Source organism: Bacidia gigantensis (assembly GCF_019456465.1).
Source record: "Bacidia gigantensis strain McMullin 20006 chromosome Unknown contig_278, whole genome shotgun sequence".
Taxonomy (NCBI): Eukaryota; Fungi; Ascomycota; class Lecanoromycetes; order Lecanorales; family Ramalinaceae; genus Bacidia; species Bacidia gigantensis.
The window spans coordinates 312,015-330,852 of record NW_025408606.1 but is presented as its reverse complement, the minus strand read 5'-3'; the positions used below and the strand labels follow the sequence as shown (position 1 = coordinate 330,852).

Below are 18,838 nucleotides of genomic sequence, written 5' to 3'. Positions count from 1 at the left end.
TGGAAACTGCCAGGTGGTAGAGTGCTGTTCACCACTTCAATATTTAATGTTGTCTTGTACTCATTCCCTCAGCACTTGCGCCTTACCCCACCTCTGAACTCGGACGAAGTCTATGCACGATGAACGCAATCAATGTCCAATGTCGCATCTATCATGTATGCGACCTGGGACGTGCCTGCACTTTTCGGCCCTTCTCGACGCCTGCGCCACACTGTTACTACGACAGACGCGATCAGAAAATGAAATCTAAGCTTTTTAGGTGCTGACTTGGCCAACCGGAAGGCACTCCTTGTTGCCCGTGCTTCTGCAGGGCATCTGCAGGGCAGCCTCCAGGTCTAGAATAGGCCCTTAGCTGCAGAATTGCTTGGTTTGCCGCCCGTTTGATCCGGTTATCCTCAGCTGCCTGTGTGATGTATGTTGTGGCTGATGCGATAGCTATGTCGAAGAGGCGCTGTATGTTTGCCACGCACTAGGTTCAGGCATCTACAGAGTCGCCGGGAAAAACAGAATATAAGGCGTGTCAAATATAATCGCGTCTACCGAGGTAGACGGAGATGGCCTATATGATACGTACGGGATTGTCTTCCTGATAGAGACGCCGACTACGGCCCTTCTCATGAGTTTTCAAAGGCAGCTACATCAACAATGCCTATATTCCGCAGGTGTGAGTCTCTATCCATCTTCCGCCGATGACACCTTAGATCGCGATCTGGTGGGCACTTGTGTCTCCAATGCCTCGTCGCTATCATTTCGACCTCGCTTCCTGACCGGCTTGATTCCCAGTTCTTCCTCGTCACCTTTCCAGAAAAGACTGTCGTCAAATGGGTACTTGTGGGCCCCATCTCCCCCAAACAGCTCGTGAGCACCCTCTTCTTCGGGCTCGCTGTAGCGGTTATGGTGAAGTCTGGGAGAGACTAACGCCCATGCTCTGAAGAGCAGTGCTTCTCGCTTAGTTGGCAGCCCAATCCCTAGATCCTCGTCCTCGGTCATCTCTGGCATAACGATCCTTCGCCGGAAGGCACGTGCGATTTTGTAAACGCATTCAATATCAGCTGCGTCAGTGAAGACCGATTCCGCGTCGTCCATGAGCAAGTGGAAAAGTACCCATAGGAGCTCGAATGTTTCATCTATCACTCGATGCTGGCCAGCCCACATGCTGTCGTTTGTGATGACCCAGAAGCGTAGGTTTCCATGTTCGCTACCCGTTTCTCGAAGAGAAGGCTTTGGAGTGCCCTCAGGCCTGTAGGCGCCAGCATCATGCAAGGGAATAAGACAGAAATCTTCCGTAAAGAAAGAAGGAACGTCTGGGTATCGCGCAGGGAGAGTCTGCGAGATAAAGGCCTCGAGAGCAGCAGGAATATTGACAGGTATTGTGATCTGCCGATCCATCACAGATTGAAGATCTGGGCCATGGACTTGTCGGCGCAGACGACGGGTCGCATAATCAGCGAAGCCAGACCAAGTGAGGTCTATCATCAATTTGTTACAGATTGCGGCCTTAGTGTTGCTCCACAAAACCCGATTGTTCGCATCATCTATAGCTTCAGCGTATGATCGTGGCTCGAACGAAGCGTCCCATTCATATTTTGGAACATCTTCATACACGTCCGAGTCGTATTCGGTGCTTGCAAAAGAATTTTTGGTTACCGTAATATGCTCAATAGCATTCAGTCTCCATGCTTCGCAATTTCGCATGAAGACCTCGAGATTACCGAGCCCCCTCCTTCCATCAGGTAGGTGCCGATATACATTCCTTCCTGCTAGATCAGAGAATCTGATCTGCGGGCTTGAGCCCATAGAAGGCGGACGCGAACCCCTTTGCTCAGCGGCCTCAAGCATGTTCTTTTCAGCAACGGCAAATCTCTCTTGCCATTCACTGACATCGTCTTGGTGTAAATTACCGTGATTTTGGTAGAGAACATTAAAATATTCCTCGGCCGAAATTGCCAAGGGACTGACGCCGAAGCAAAACCTGTGGACAAAGTCACGACCGAGGTAAGCGACCCTCTTTAAAGTCTTTAGGCCAGGTTCAGGCCCATAAGGCCAGCGAGCTCGTTGGATGAAGTCATATGAGGACTCGTCTTCGCCCTCACCGTCAACTAGCCGGTCTCTTTCCTGATTTGTCTCGAAATTTCTTTCTAAAGATTTCGCATACGACGGCAAGAAGCGGATTCCGAAGCCTCTGTCAGCATACTTAAATACTCGGGGGTCCTGGGTCGCTCGCCGATCGCCTAGGTGATGACCCCAGATCAAGTCCATTCTGAAGACCGAATAGCCGGTTTCTAACGCGCGAACAAATCTTGGAAGCATGAGAATGCGAGAGCCATCGAAGCCGATTGCGCAAGCATCTAGGTCAAAGTTCAGAAGTATATCTGTTGGGGATGGCAGCAACTTCAAAACGATCTGGAGGCGCCTTCCGGGGAAAGTCGTCAAAAAATTGATTGTCTTAGCGTTCTTTACAACAAGTCGTTCGGAGTAGGTGGATGGTAGGTTTCGCGACCAGACGTCGTATATGTGCTCAACTTTTGCATTAGCCTCGGCTGGAGTGAGGTCGTAGATATATAAATCAACATCAGGCTTGATGATCTCATCCTTTTTGTCGTCCTTCGGGTCAGTGTGCAGTAAAGTTGCTAGAACCATGCCTCCAGCCACGAAAACATTCGACCAGTCCAGACCGCGTAGTACGTTCTCAGTCACTCTCTCAAAAGTCTTCGTGAATGAACCAAGAGTGGCATGGATCCGCATTTCTCTGTGCATGTTGCGGTGGTAATCCAAGACTTCTAGCCCGCCCTTGGGCAAGTCTCCCCTTTTGAAACTCAAAGTATCCTGCCCCATGGATGTCTCTGTATCGAGTGATTCTGATTGATTGAGAAGTACGGGGAGCTGCTCTAGTTCAAGGAGGTACTTCCCATCTTGGTTGGCAAAGCCCCTAGATCTTACATATCGCTCATTTTGCAGGATAAATCCGTCAATATTGACATCTACATCGTTACGCGGAGCTCCCGCAGATGAATTGGACTGATACTCCTGGAGCAGAGATCTGAAAGCCTGATACGGTATTTTGGGGTCAGTCAAAAGCCTTTTGAAGGCCACTGAGCTGAGGTTTTCCGCAAGCGTCTTAGCATCTTGATCGGGATTAGGAGAAGCCTCGAGGGCATCGAGAGTGCCGGTAATGACAGAAGATGTCAAAGATGGGACGCCAGTCTTGCTTTGTTGCTTTGCCTTCGCCGAATCGTATAGATTCATTTGATGTTCAAGGAAAGCTTTGGAAAGAGAGGACACCGAAAAACCATTAATTTGTGTACGATCTTCTTCACGGTACCAAAAGCGCCATGAATCAAGCATGTATGGGGGTAAGACAGGATTGTCAATAGCAGACTCCCTGCCAGAATCTGAACTGTTCGTGGAAGCCATTTCGATGAGGATCTTTGAGAGTTGAAAAACAGAAGTGGATCAGAGCTTCGTGGAAAATTTGAGGGATTCGAATAGAACTTCTATAAACACATTATGGCCCGCAATGGCAGGCAACAGAGACTCTACATGCTTCAAAGCGTGTTGTTGACTGAGATGGATTCGTGAAAACCGCGCTCCAGACCTGAAAAGGGCTAGCGCCGGTTCATTGCCTTCAGTTTTTGCGGAGATCTAGGACGTCCCACAGCATCTGCCTACAAGTAATTCGACGATCTCCTTTAGCTGTTCACACACCGCAAGAAATCATGAAGACCTACAAATTTCTGTGATTGAAGACCGGCTCAACGGAATTGGGCTCCGTAATGACGCCGCCTCTACATCCGCGCTCTCGATTCACGAGCTCCCTATTCGGCACCACATTACTCATTTCCTTCCTTGTCGTCGGCATGCCTCACATATTACCTTGCCCGGCTCCACGAGTCCATTTCGCAGACGCAGAGACGCCGCATTCCAAGGATAGCCATTCACGAACGCAACCTGACAGACGAAAAGTACCTCAACCTGGATCGGATAATGAATCGGACAATTACGTGCCTACTACCTCATCTGAAGATGAGGCCCAGACACTAAGAAAGAGAGCACATGAATGCCCTGTACCGAAGCCCAAAGGGTTGGTCGGAGAGCTGCTTGGATTCACGGAAACGGAAACAAAAGATGCAGGCCCACGGCCACCAGGACAGAAAAAGGTCGTCAAAATCACCGGGAGGGAACAAAAAGGGTGAAAAGACTGTATGAGTCCCAGTTCTTGACGTGTCACCATCCGATGAAGTGTGCGAGAGAATATATCCCAACAAAGCAGCGTTTGGAGAACTTCGGGTTGCCCACAATCTACTCAAGTGCGAAAGATCTCTCAGAAGACTGGTTCTTGATATTGAAGATATCTAGATGTTCTATATAAGATACTTGGGTGCCAATTGAAGACACTCCAATAGCCGAGCTCCCGGAATGGCACAGTCAAGAGTGGCAACGTCAGACTCAACCACAAGAAAGTCCATGCCATGGTCACGGGCTTCGAAATCTTCCAGTCTCTAATTGATGGCGCAACGCGATCAACAAGCATCGAAATCGCCACCTCAATCACAAAACCTGGTACCTGGAGCCAGAAAAATCCAGCAACATGAAGTCTCATGTGGTTGGCTGACAGCGCCTCGATTAACGGCTGGGGAGGTATCAAGCCCATGTGCATGACACCGGAGAAGAAGAAAGCTGTCGCGACCAGGCAAATATACCTCCCAACTGACTCCACCGGCAGCCCCATTCTGTCGGCGATTGCTTTTCCAGGAGCACCGCAGCTCTCTCGGTTCAGCTGATGCCACCAAGAGCCCCACAAACCCCTTAACCCTTTCTTCAAAACTGCTGTGAAGCTTCCGAAGAACGTTGGCCAGGCTTGTGGGCTCCATTCATCAGGTAGCAATCGAATCCAATTCAGCCAAATCAGTAAAGGAGTCCCGACATAGAACATCCCCGATACGCTTGCGAACGCATGGGCAGCAAGTACGCTGGATCGGACAAGTCGAGGAGGTGTGGCTAGCAGAACACTTGCGAACACGGGGGCAATCTCATGGGTATTGATAAAAGCGTCATCAATCCCCACCCCCGGATCGGAGAAATAACGATCCCACCTCACATACACCGACGTAACATCCAATATCAGCGCATCAAACAATATAAACTTGAACGCATGTCTCAAGAACCCTCTCCTACTCATCCCACGCGCCGGCTGTCCCCTATCATGTTTCTCATCCCCGATCTTCCACCCATTAAACCGCAGCGATATCAACAGCGTAAGAACCCATTGTATCCGCTCCCACCCAAAAGTCTGCGGATAGCTCTCTTCCATTACACCCTCTAGCCCCACCTTATGTTCTCCCACCTCACTTATCCCCTTCTTCTCCCTACTCTTCCCCTTTCCCTCCGCCCCTGCTGCCAGCCTAACCCGTCTAAATCTCGCCCGCACATCATAACACCCTAGCACCGTAGTCCCCCACAGTCCAAACGTCACACACAGCACATCTGGCCCACCGATCGCGATACAAGCATGTAGGACACACGCGTAGATCAGGGGTAGGAAGAGGGTGTATAGCTTTTGGTGGGAGAGGGTTGTGGGCGGGATGAGGAGAGCGGTGGGCAGGAGGAGGAGGGGGACGAAGTAGCTGATGGATTGGGGGCCGGGTACTATGTGGTGCGTCAGGTAGGTATAGAAGGCTGAGATGTCCGAGAGGGTGAGAGGCATGGCTGCGGTGGAGAGAGAAGGTAGACATGGCGATGGGAGGAGGGAGGGACTTTTATGCCGGTAGTGATGACGGCAGTTGATTTGCTAGCGTCAGGGGTGATTTTGGGTGTTGAGAGGGATGGTGCTTTAATGTCTTTCCTCTTTTTTGGGCAGTCAATGCATCGATTTCAAAATATCAGCATTTGCCATCAATTGTCCGTGGCTGAACTCTAAAGTCAGCGACGCACAGAACCTCCAGTACCAATTCATGGAGCATTGCCCTCGAGGGCCTGTGTACGGCTGCGAAAAGACAATATTGTCATCAAAATTACTTCATGGACGGATTGTAGAGCGCAAAGTGGAAGCGTGATATTCGAGGCGAATCGAACCAAGCACTTCTGAGATCAAAAAACACAAAAGCAAAGAACTTGTTCCTCTCTTTTGCATAGTAGCGACTTGTCATCCTAGGCTACCTTTGTAGCTGATCTCCAGAAATCAAATTTGTTCCCGCTGTATGACCAAATGCCCGTAGATATATTTCTGCTTGCATATCATAGTAAAGATACTGTAAATCCGGAGCCTGAAAACTCTCGTAAGGGAATTACTGGTATGAAGATACCCAGTCACTTCCAGGTTCTTAACTAAAATTCGCCGCCGACACTTGTAATACGCCAAGAAATCCGACCCAGGGGGTGACCGGGATGTCTTCTAAAGGCCAAAAAAAGCTGCAGGCCATAAGAAAAGAACTCGTTCTTCTCCCTTTTAAATCCGACATCTAGGCCTAATATCGAAGGATCATTTATTTCCCACAGAATCATCAAGGGTAGTCTTGGGTCGAACCGGGCTCGAGGCGAAGAACTCGTTCTTCTCCTCAAGACCCGGAAATACTAAATTTTGAGGCATACGGTCCCAGCCTGGCTTGCTCTCGGTCTTTGCTATTTTTGAGCTAGCGCAGCATCTATTTTTACAATTATAATATATGAGCTTCAAAAATATGGAAGAAAGATAACTTCCGCCACTCTCCGTGCAGCCACTCAGCCACCATAATATCAATTTCTTACGATGAATTGCCATTTAGAAACAGTCTAAGAGAGATCATCATACCAAGTACCGTGACTTAATTACTCAGTTTACCCTTGAAACGACTCGAAGCTCGGGGAAGAGACGTGGGTCGACATCTGTCATTGAGATTATCGGTACAGTCAACGTCATCTCCACGGCGACATCATCCATTGAATGGCAATCTCTTCTAGACATTGTCAGATTACCATATACATTCTGTGATTTGCTAGTAGCCGCTTTTCCGAAGCCTGTTTCATTAGCTTTTCAGAACAATGGGGCAGGAGGTGTCTGAAAATGTCTGTCGTATGTTGACTAATTTTTGTCAAGCAGTTGAGGAATAAGAGGTTCCTGGCTGCTTAGCGTCAGGAAAATTGACTATACGGAAATCAGCCGGCATGACGCAAATGGAAGGCAACAGCTCAGAGGGTGTATTCGGCAGGAAATTGGTCTTTTGCGACAGGCTTCAAGAATTCGATACGGATGAGCTCGTCTTGACCTGCGGAGACTGCCGCGATTACTTTCTCTTCTGTTGCCATCACTCACAACATCATGACTCTTCCGACTCTAACGGCGACGGCGGCGACGGCGACGACGACGACGACGACAACGACAACAACGACGACGACGACGACGCTAACGACAACGATCGCATATGCCACCATTTTCGGCTAATTTTCACAGACGGTGCCTGTAGCCGAAACGGCCAGTCAGGAGCAGTATCCGGCATAGGAATAGCTATTGGCGATAGCCCTGATAGCCAGAAAGCCATTCCCATTACGATGACGATAGACGGGCATCATCCAAGAACTAATCAACGTGCAGAGCTGCTGGCTGCACTGCAGGGACTGGACTACGTAGCTGATAAAGACGAATCCAACGTTGACTTTGCAGAGAAGTCTTTGAAAGCACACATGGCTCGACGCACGTGGATCATTGCCACAGACTCGGTATATGTGGTGAAGGGCATAACGGAATGGTTTCCCACGTGGAAGGTAAGGAGATGAAGCGCGATCGATGTCTTCCACTTCGATGAATATCCAACCTTGCTTTTATACGTACGACACTGATTACCTATTGCGCCAGAGGAAAAACTTCCGTACTGTGCAGAACAAGAAACCGGCAAATCTCGACCTGTTCCTCGAATTAGATGCAGCCATCACCGCCAGGAAAAAGCTGGAGAATGTTAACATCGGGTTCTGGCATGTACCTCGCGAGTACAACACGGTTGCAGACGCGCTGGCTAAGAAAGCTGCGCAGGACGGAGACGAATGAAAGCGTCGGACTTTGTAATGAACCTCCACGCATTAATCTTGAAACTTTTGGGAAATTATATAGGATATTTAGTATCAGCGCGAACAGCAAAGGATGGGAGCAAGTGGGAGTGAGTAAGAGTGAGTAAGAGTGAGCGTGAGTAAAAGGACATTTTATATAGAGCCGCGGGGCCATGACTCAGTAGTGAATTTGATGGAATATAGTTAAAAAATGGGGAAGTTGGCATATACAGCGAAGCGAGAGCGTAAGCCACCAAATGGTAAATCTCTCGCCGATGAACATTCTTCTACTTCTGCATACATCTAAAATCTCAGTATTTCCCAATGAATCACCCTCACATTCACAGCACTACACTCTTTCCACTGGATTCGCACTCTTTGTCTCACGTACATCTCTACCTGTCCTCTTGCTCACGGACACGGCAACTGCACGTGAGTACTTGCCAGCTCTTTGAGATCTAGTATCCAACCTGGCCAGTCGCAGTCAATGAAACGTGCCTGAGAAGACCTCTAGCCTCACGACCTTGAAGCCGCAGATCCCCATATCCCGACCGTCACGCTTCGGGAGCCTCTCTTCCTTCAAGACGGACAGATTTCCTCCTCTTGAGGTCTTTCCTCCCAGCCCCGGGCGGACCACCTTCCTGCTGCGACCTTGTTTGGTAAGGCCCAAGATCTACCTGTATGCTCTCGTTCCTTGGCCGCACACAGGTGAGATGAATGTCTTGGTGATAGTGATGCATGAAGGTCAAGTGTACGTCTGCCTCTGCATATTCCTCAGATCTTTCGGCAATTGAACGTCCTTCCCTTGCTCTGTAGTCATCTTGTCGTCTTCTGTGCTGCCAGCAGACGGAGGTGTTGAGGTTTCCTTGTTGCTGGTAGCGGCATTGTAGCGTTCGGACATGAGGGCAGTGGCCGTGTCATTCGATTAGGGATTTTGTTGCGTGGGCTGGTGGTTTCCTAGTTGATTGCTTTTCTTCGAGCTGGAAGTTATGGGGGAGGGGGATGTCGTGGTCGTCTTGTGTTGTCTCTGGCGATGGCTTGTTGGATTTCTTTTGAGCGGCGGTCTTGGATGGTTCTGCCTCAAGACTATGTTGAGGGATGGCGTGACGATGAAGACCTTCCGCGGCAGGTGCGCCGATGGCTTGCACCTGCTTATGCTGCCTTGTTGTGGTGCCATCACCGTCTGTCCTTTCTTCTAGTTGCGTATTATCCTGCGCCTCCTTATCACTTTTTCCGTCTACAGTCATCCACTTCTCCTGCCCTTCCATCTTCCAATCCACGCAATGCACCCGGTGCTCATCCAACATCCTCATGCTCTCCTCGATATCATTCGGAAACGCACAATTGAAAATCATATTCCAGCTCCTCTCCAGCGTGTGTCCAAAGAGCGGATTATCTGGCGTGCTCTCCCCCTCCATATACTCCTCCTTGATAAAATCCGGCTGCGTCTCCTCATGAATCCAATGATCTTTTGGGGCGGTCATCATTTTGAAAAGCCACTTGTACGCTCTTAGGTCCCTTTCCCTTACTCGCTGCGCGGACACGATGAATTGCGACCAGAGGGTCACCCAACTCATTTCGTGACAAACACCTCTCTCGAACATGTTGTAGATGGCGACTTGTAATGGGAATTGCCCGCGGCCCCCGCAGTTGCCGCAGTAGCAGGGTTCGTTCCATTTGTTGAGGGCTAGAAAGCCAGTATTAGGACGGAAAGAGTGGGTGAGGTGATCGATGAGGAAGGGCTCGAGGAGGCCCGTGTCGGTATCTATGGACCATTCCGGCTCGTCTTGGGAGAACATACTGAAGGGAGATGGAGAGGCATATGTAGTAATGAGGTGATGAAGGATAGTTGCGCCTTCACGGCCGAGGTTAGGGAGATGCTGGACGACATCTGCGCCAGTCGCTGATTTGAGTATGTCAAGACTAGGAAGAAGTGCGATTAGGCTTGGTCAATTGCCGTATTCTTGTGGAAGGGACAGCAGAATAGGAGAACAGGGAAGGCAAAGAATACTTTGCGAATTATAGACGAAGAACCATACTTTACGTTAGCATTTTTGGTGTAAATGACCAACTTCATGCCCAGCTGACTGACGTATGGTGTCGAGCGGATTTGCTCAGTCCAGGCTTGAATCAATTTGAAGTCCGCTTGGTAGTGAGAGATGACGAGCTCGAATTGTGGGTTATCGTTGGTAGATATAGCATTGGGACCGTCGACGGCTGTATTGGCTGTGGAGATGGATGATGCTGTCGGGAAGGACCGTGAATGGTCTGGATTTGGCCATGGCGCCGTTCGTAAGGTGATCAACGCAAATATCAACAACAACAACAACACAAAGACGCCATATACCTGGGAGGACATTGTTGATGATAATATCCTACCGACCATGATAACACTCCCTTGCGTCAGACGATGAAGCGATGGCGAACGACTCCTGCCCGTGACAGGGAATAAAAATTGCCTGGAGATGGCCTTTGCTTGATCTGGGGTCGATGAAGATGGATCCACGTCTTCTGCTCTTGGCAGAAAACTTGTCACGGACTGTGAGTTTGCGTTTGTGACCGTTGATTACCGCTCTTGTCGTGACGCCACAGGCTTTAACCTTACAAGAAACCTTCGAATCAAGCGAAACATATGACCATCAAAAGTTCTTTTATTCTAGAATGTCGCAACATTAACAAGAGATCGGTCTCTTATTTATCTGCTAGGAGGAAAGGGATTCATGTGAGGAGCAAAAAAATGGGAAGATCATCGATAGAAATGAATGGAATGCCGCAGTCGTAGCGAGAGGGTTGGACAACGACGACACAGCAGACAGCTAGATTCGACATGAAGCACGCCTGAAATTCGGTCGACAATGCTGAGGCAGTCGACGTTAAGTGATTGTGCAGTCTCGAATCGCGAGGTTGTGAGACGTAGTATCCAAGGTAGCACAGATAGTAGAGAGCTCGTCTGGTAGGAGGACCTTGCAGGCAAGTAGTGCGACCGCCTCCTCTCTTCTTTACAGCGATAATCAAGTTGTTGCGATGGGCAATATACATGGACGGGCCACATTCGGCCCTCACCAATTATAAAGTATCATTGGACAATACTTCCAGCGTTGAAACAAAGGGGACAAGGCAATTGTAATTCCAGCAAATTGTAGCTGGTTGTAAGTTGCGTCCTTCATCGAAATGGAAACAAAGCATGATCATGACAAGGCAAAGACTGGATGACTCGTACGGGGAGTCCCTAGAGCAAGGGGTGTGAAGATGATGGACGTTTACGACATCCTCCAGAATGAAACGATCTGCCCCAACATTTGAAACGGCTCTCACCGCACCAAATGCTAAACACCGGTACTACCTGGCAGAGCGAAAGAAGCTCTTCAAGACCGCCAGGAGCCACCGAAATCATGGCATGTCGGTCACTTCAGGGTCATATCACTGGTTGTGCCCTGGAGGTGGGTCCACACTTGTGGCGCGTGCTTCCAAGGAATTCGAATTCTTTGCATGATCTTTATCTTTCTCGCTACGACGACTACCCAGCCATCGACAAAGTTGAGGTAGGAAGAGGCTGAAATCTCACAATCAGTCGCTAACGCACCTCGAGACGCAGTGAGACTGGTATAGTAAGTGAAAAGCATGCGACACTAACCCCAAGTCCACTTACATGAGCAATTGTCCGCTTCTTGAGACGCTGTGTAGTCCCCTCAGTTATTTAAAAGATTCAGTCATGTGAGACCTTCAGGTCAGCCTTGCATGTAGCCTGCGAAAGTAAAAGCTGAGAGTCAATCGCTTCAGACTTGATTTTCCTAGCGAACATGAGGTTGCTGATTGTGGTGAGACGTCCATTGGCTCGTTGCAATAGTATAGTCGGGCTCGAGAGTACTGTCGGGCATGGTTCATGCTTCTTTAGATCGACTTTCAAAGTCTTCATGACGTCAATGAGCAACCCACTTGACTCGTCGTGTGAGCGTGATGGAGTCAAAAGGAACCCCTCGCCATGTGTGTTCATTGGGCTCATAGAAGTCAGGCTCAAAGCTGACTGAGCCGTACGCTGCGATCAACGCCCGCCAGTAGCACGCTTCTGCAGCCGGAGTAAGATATCGATCGCGTAGGACTTTCGTGCTTTGGTGGGCGATTTGCTGTGCCTGCTTAACATTCTTGCGAAGGGCTTCAATCTGCTGCTCGAGATCTGACCAATCATCCTTGACCTTGACATAGTTTTGCTCTGGACCCGAAGCCTCAAGAACTTGGTCATAGATTTCTGCGAAATCCAGCTGGTGCGTTACGAAGACAGAGTTGCAGTTGTGCATGTACTTTCCTTGCGCGCTCCAAGCATATCCGGAGACGTGCATTACAAACATGTATTTACAATGCTCTGCAATAGGCAGCAATTTATTCTTGATATTGCTCTCGTCGGACCAGTCGAGGACTCCGATGTCTGCCCAAGACTTGTCCTGTGTAGCCTGAATGAAGGAATGCCGTTGCTCGGTCAGATTAGCTCCTCTCCAAACGAGTTTGTCTTCCTTTTTACCGAACGGAATCTGGTCATCAATCTCTGAGATCTTCCGGCGTACCTCACTATAAGAACCGATCTTTGGCTCAGGCCAGCTGAAAAATCCAAAGTCTGGCATTAGCCAAACGTGCTCAAAGTCTATGCCCTTTGATTTCGTGTAAGCCCATATAGGGACGCCTTCATCCGTTGCCTGGCCATCTTGTGTATAGAAAACAAACTCACAATTGGGCAAATTCGCGCGATCAGGGTGTGCAACCAATGCACGGTTTATGGCGTTGATAGTAGCCATACCCCTGGTATTAGGTTCCTCAAGGCCCTCATCAGACAGAACATATAGCTCTCCATCATAGATCATAGCTTTGACTCGATTAACATCCGACTGTATGGCGTCAAGTTGGACTTTGGTGATGGGGTTCTTGTTGAACCTCTCCACCATGTCCTCAAGATGTTTGTATAATTTCGGGAATGCTGAAAGACACTGATCCTTGGACAGACCAAAATTGTTACCGTCCCGTCTCACATTGAAAGCCCATGAACCATCGATATCCTCCACCTTTATGTCAGGATTTGGATTAGTCTCAGTTGGAGTGATCTTCTTGCGAGATTTGGATGAGTCCTCTGGATCTCTATTCGGTGAGCTAGTCATATTTGTGCCAGTCACTTCCGTTGTAGGGGTGTTGACCTTTGAAGATGATAACAGCGTACCATGCACTTCATCTTCGTCATCACCACTCTCTGCATTTTTAATCTTGAAAACATCCATGCCTCCCGTGGTGGTCTGGTCTTTGTGAGGAGATGCGAAGGCTTCATCCCTAAGAGCAACGCCTGAAAGCTTCTCAGATCCCACTTTTCCAGTCTTTGGAACCTTCGTAGCTTCGTACTTTCCGCTTGATTTCTTCCCACCCTTCCTAGGATAGTCAATCTCATCTCCAGGTAAATCCGAAACTGGGAAAGCCTTGTTTTTATTTCCAGAGAGAGCCAGTTTCACTTCGTTCTCTAATTCTTCTAGCCTACCGTCAACGGGAAGATCTTTGCTAAAATCAGCCTTCTGGCCAGATAGCTCCTGGCTGTCCGGCCCTCCTTTCTCGATCGAGCTGGTCTGCTTGATAGCCCCTTTCGTTCTGCCGTCGCTCAAGCTGCCTTGCGATTGGGATGACCCCACAGCATTGCCGAGTCCGACTTTCATCTTGCCTTCCTTCTCTTCATTGCTCATGGACGGCTCCTTGCTGGTTTTGCCTGTTGGTCTTGGGCTTAGAGGCTCCGCGAGAGGTGTCGCGTTCTGGCCCGTCTGATCTTTGCTCGCCGCATGCTTGATTCTCCTCGCATTTTCATAATCGCTAAAGACCTTTTGTTTGTTGCTAGGATTGAGAGGTAGAGACGGACTTGGAGATGATCGATCATGTGCAGGATCGAGCACGTAAAGTGCATAGGTGATGAAAATGAGGACGATGACCGTCAGCATGAACCGAGGGTGATGAAAGGTCACTCGAGAAGCCATCTTATGGACCAAGCTTTTTGATTTCTTGAAGCGCTGAGAGGTCGTGATCGACCCAAATCGAGGGGGTGAATGGAATGTCTTGATAAATATTAGCCACAGAATCTTCGTCGCTTGGACCAGAATAGACCATTATCTGTGGAGCTCTGTTGCCTCAGTGGAACTTTAAGCTCCACTAGAGCGGCCCTCTGCTAGATGGCGTCCATCATGCACGTAGTACAAAGCATGGTGCGACATTGACTTTGGACGCAGACGTACGTCTTGAGATGGGAGAGGCGCATTGCGGCGTTGGGTCGCCAGACACTAGGAAAGCGTGAAATCTAGACCTTTACAACGGCGCATCAGGCTCTCATTCCAATGTATCCGAAAGCCTCAAGCGTTCGCTACTTCAAAGATCCCTTAATAAGAATATTATCTTTTCGAATCAGCATAGTTCTATAAGGTATCGTGCTCCCTACCTATTTAAGGTTTACAGTGGAGTTGCTTGGCACTCTTCTTCGGAGCTTCCCGACCGCTACGGTCCGAGGTTGGTCAAAAGTGTAAGGTATCCCAATGTTATATGTCGGTGGAGACTCTGACTGCATGTGTGCGGGGAAACACAGAATTGACGAGGCTGAATCAGCTTCTGCATAATATACCTCTCTTTCGACCGAAGCCGGACATGACTGGACTCACTCCGGCTTCCACTGGCTTGCGTCTGTGACACATATTTCCTGCAGCTGTGAAAGTCGCAAGAACGGGGTTGAGTGCTGTACTGGTATGATGTACGACCAGTACCTTGCACCCGAGACTTGCGAGTTTTGTCGTACATCGGTCTAAATCCGCTAATCGAAGAGTCTCTTGGGTAAGCTAACGACGAAAATCAAAGAAGACCAATAGTTCAAGGGTGAGATGGTCTCCTGCTACGACTAACGCACACATTGCGAGCTGTCTGGGACGATGATCATTGTGGACGTTTCAAAATTGGAATTTGGCTCCCCCAACTACGAAACTGAAATTATGCTTTTACTCCCTTGCCACGGCCCCTCTCAATCACATTTCTCTCCTCCAAGTAGCGGCGACATCTTCTACGCCAGCTACAATATTCACCAAATTGCAACTCAGCCGCAATTCACCAATACCGAAGCGTAGGGAACAGTGTAGCAGCTTGAATTGGGAATGCCCATAGAAGACCCTTCACAATTGGTACCACTGAAGGTCGTCGTACTGCAGCCACTATTCGGGTCAGCCTATACGCTTAACTTGGGCTGAAAAGCGCCCACCTTGCGTTGACCTCGATGGAGTTCCCACCCTGATGCAAGCACTGGTTATTGGCATTGAGAAATTGGTTGCTACTACCGCCACCACCGCATGATGTGCTGGTGTAGGTATTGACAATTGCTGTTCTATCTACCTCGTCGGCTCTGGGCTTGAGAACACCTGCGGAAAGCGGTGCTTTGGTATGCTCAATTGGTGTAGCGGCGCCGACGGTGATAAAGGTAGAGAGAGTAGCTGTGATCGAGACGCTTTTGAGAAGATGCATGATAAGCTGTGGGGATTTAGTAACCGAACTATTGCCAACGAAGACTGCTGAAAACAGAGTGTGAGTGTGAGAGGATTGAAAGTTGGAGTGCTGATAATCGAAGTTTGTGATTGAGGGGGACCACTGGAGGGTTTATGTATGAGAGCTGGAGGATCCTGAACCTCGACATTTGGTGATTACGTCGTTTCCTTTGATTAATCGCTCAAGAGGGCGCCATCTCAAATCCTACTTAAGTCGATCCTTCACGTTGTCGGTGATATCAGGACGGACATCAAATTTTGCACAATGCAGGAGTTCCTTTTGGCTGATCTTTTCCGAGGAAGTGGCCCACACATGCAGGCAGTGTTGAAGAGAAGAGCATGCCGACTCAAGTTGCGACCATTAGTTGTCTCTTCTTCGCCTTGAATCGCCGATGTATGTATCATTGAGCAACGTATGCAAGAGCCATTTCGTGGAACCTGCCCCCTATGGATGGGAGATGATGACCCTGGCGGAATCAAAATCGGGGATGATACTCAATCGGTGCCTGTGCCAGATCCGCGCAGGTGATGCTTGGCCCAGAACCAAACATCGCTCGCTGACCGCATAGCAGAGGGCAAATATTAGAAGATCACGAGCTTTCAATCGAATGTGATGACCGTAAGCGTGCAGGGTCGGGTTCTTGGACGAGAATGATCTAATCATAACTTTGGTGACTTCGACAAGGCCGCATACACGCAGGAGCGGACAAGTAGGGTCGAATCCTTTGACATGAAGGATTCAAATCACAGCATCGGCGATGGTGCTCAGGCCGGACGCACACAGTAATGGATATGCGGAACCAGTCCCTCAGCATCAACGATCCAACAGTGGCCGTGGCGAGCATTGCGAGGGCCCATAGACAAACCGATGGGTGGGAAGGCAACGACGCGGTAAAGCAAAGGACACGGGAGACTCAAACATGGAGGTCCTAGACATAGGCCGAGCGATCTGAAGTCATAGTGTCTAAAGGCTGGCAAAGAGATAGACAGTGAATGGGTCGCAGTGGTGGGCTGTGGACCGAGCATGAGCGACAGGACATTTCCTGGCTCATGACTCGTGCAGGCTCCACTTTCTTAGGATCGCACACTCATCTTTCACCAAAAGCCGAGTCATGTCCCGAATACAGTGCAACGCAGCTTGCAACCTTTGAAATAATAGGAAAGCTTGCGAAAATTTGACAAGACCCGATAGTGGATGCAGTCGGGGCATTGTATACACATCGAATCCATGTGGAGTCATATAGGCCTCTCAATGCACGACCACATGGGCATGAATATGCACCTCAATTATGTCTGGAAGTTGAAAGGGATGACTTTTAAACCCTTGTCCGATGTCAAGTATATCATCTACCGTTCTCTGAACCTTCACTGGTGGAAAATCATAGGTCTCGTCGGTCGTGTTCGCTTCGATGATTTCGACTCCCGCAAGGTCTGAATTCTGAGCCAAAAGGGGCGGTGTTGTCGAGAGTAGACTACTGTTCTACTGTTCGATGGACCATATCCAAGTCGTAACGCATGTCCACTCAACATTCGCTATCAAGAATGACTACTATTCGCGGTTTCTATACTTCTGATTATCGTAATTTGCGATTGAGACGTCGTTCTTTTGCATTTCGGGCTGCTCAATCAATATTCGAAGACACAACACTGTCTTTACTTACCTTCAAGCGAAAAGAAATGGCGATGTTCTCTCGAGAGATTAGCAATCTTGAATTCCGTACTCATTGTTATCCTGCTTATTGAACGTTTCAAGAAAGATCTCTTGAGGAGAAGATGTAAATGGATCCGAACGCATAAAAGACATGTTCAGAAATCAAGTCTAATTTCCAAGCGGTATGATTTTCATAGATGTAAGTTTGCCTATTAGGTTGACCGTTGACCAAAAGTATGCTCCCCTCAAGGGTACGGAGCTTCACTTCGATTCTCCAGAAACATATTTCTGTTTCTTCACATGACATACGTCCATCTGATTATGAGCTTCGAGGACTATCGCAGAAGCCGATACCGTCCGGTTGCGAGGAGGCGCTTCCTATTGCGCATCGTCCTCGCATGCTGCCTCATCTTTGCGATATGGCATCCCGCTATACCATTCAGGACGAAGCCTCTCTCAGCTTTTGCGCCGAATCTCGTAGACAAGCTTCGACAAACATTCGATTACAAGCACAACGTCACTGACTGGCAAATGGTGCATAGGTTTGTCCAAGAACACAGAAATTTATGGAAAGGTCTAGAGCACGTCTATGATGACCCTACTAGCACACTTCCCCTGCCTGAAGGATCTCCAGACGCCTCACTGGCCTCGAATATCAGCCAACACAAGAAGGGTCCCTCGCCATTACCTAACCCACCCTTGCCACCACCCGATGAGGATGAACACATTGCGCTTTGCCTCACAGGTAAGCTCTTCATCGCCCCGCATACCATCCACCACCGAAACCTCATCCCTCTCATAGTAAAGAACCAAACCCGCGACCTCGAAGAGTTCCTCCGTCACCACTACCACCACCATGGCATCCGTCGCTTCTATATCCACGACGACGGCACCATGCCATCCCTCTCCGACACCAACTACAGCGTCCCCTCCACGTCTCTGACGTTCATCTCCCACCCCACAGTCGAACACAACCCCGACTTCGAAGACCGCGCAGGCATCCAGGAAGAATACTACACCGACTGCGCCACACGCTTTCGCGATCAACACTTTTGGATGGGCTTCCTGGACGTGGACGAATTGCTCGAAATGACCGGCAACGAGACCCTCCTCACCTTCCTCCAATCCTGGGAACAGAACAGCACAGTAGGAGCCGTGGGCGTGAACTGGTTGCTCCACACCTCCTCTGGGCTCCTCTCCACCCCCTCTCCACCAACGGACAGCAGAAAAGTATACACGAAATGCATCCCCGACCACGCTGCCCCTCCATACAACGACAACGAGGCCATCAAGACGTTCGTCCGCCTTGACAAGTTCGAATCATTCCATAATGTGCATTGCGTCGGTGAGATGAGAGACGGGGCGATGGAGGTCGGGGAGCACGGGGATGAGATCAAGCCGCCGTGTTCGAGGACGCCGAGTACGAGGGAGAGGTGGGCATTGCATCATTTCGCGACGAAGAGCCGGGAGGAGTTTGAGGAGAAGAAAGTGAGGGGGCATATTCAGGGGGGTGGGGCGAGTGAGGAGTGGTGGGAGGAAGTGGAGGGGGAGAGGCAGTGGGACTGTTTGAATTTGGCGGAGTACGTGCCTTGAGGTCCTCGGCGGTTGGATGTAGAGGCATAGTGAAAACGTATGA

At 49.4% G+C, this 18,838-nt stretch overlaps 5 protein-coding genes across 5 annotated transcripts; 2 read left to right on the top strand and 3 right to left on the bottom strand.

The window, feature by feature from the left end:
* Positions 1-672: 672 nt before the first annotated feature.
* Positions 673-3,414, bottom strand: KY384_007566 (uncharacterized protein; the record flags this gene model as incomplete). The annotated part of the gene is made up of 1 exon (XM_044816057.1): positions 673-3,414. The coding sequence occupies one exon, from the start codon at positions 3,412-3,414 to the stop codon at positions 673-675; it is 2,742 nt and encodes a 913-aa protein (XP_044666697.1).
* A 3,726-nt stretch (positions 3,415-7,140) lies between these two features.
* Positions 7,141-8,017, top strand: KY384_007565 (uncharacterized protein; the record flags this gene model as incomplete). Its single annotated transcript, XM_044816056.1, has 2 exons — positions 7,141-7,737; positions 7,829-8,017. The coding sequence occupies 2 exons, from the start codon at positions 7,141-7,143 to the stop codon at positions 8,015-8,017; spliced, it is 786 nt and encodes a 261-aa protein (XP_044666696.1).
* Positions 8,018-8,933: 916 nt separating this feature from the next.
* KY384_007564 (uncharacterized protein) lies at positions 8,934-10,375 on the bottom strand (the record flags this gene model as incomplete). Its single annotated transcript, XM_044816055.1, has 2 exons — positions 8,934-9,939; positions 10,056-10,375. The coding sequence occupies 2 exons, from the start codon at positions 10,373-10,375 to the stop codon at positions 8,934-8,936; spliced, it is 1,326 nt and encodes a 441-aa protein (XP_044666695.1).
* A 1,561-nt stretch (positions 10,376-11,936) lies between these two features.
* KY384_007563 (uncharacterized protein) lies at positions 11,937-13,976 on the bottom strand (the record flags this gene model as incomplete). Its single annotated transcript, XM_044816054.1, has 1 exon — positions 11,937-13,976. One exon carries the CDS (start codon positions 13,974-13,976, stop codon positions 11,937-11,939), a length of 2,040 nt encoding a protein of 679 aa, XP_044666694.1.
* A 3,547-nt stretch (positions 13,977-17,523) lies between these two features.
* On the top strand, positions 17,524-18,795 carry KY384_007562 (uncharacterized protein; the record flags this gene model as incomplete). Its single annotated transcript, XM_044816053.1, has 1 exon — positions 17,524-18,795. The coding sequence occupies one exon, from the start codon at positions 17,524-17,526 to the stop codon at positions 18,793-18,795; it is 1,272 nt and encodes a 423-aa protein (XP_044666693.1).
* Between the last annotated feature and the right edge of the window lie 43 nt (positions 18,796-18,838).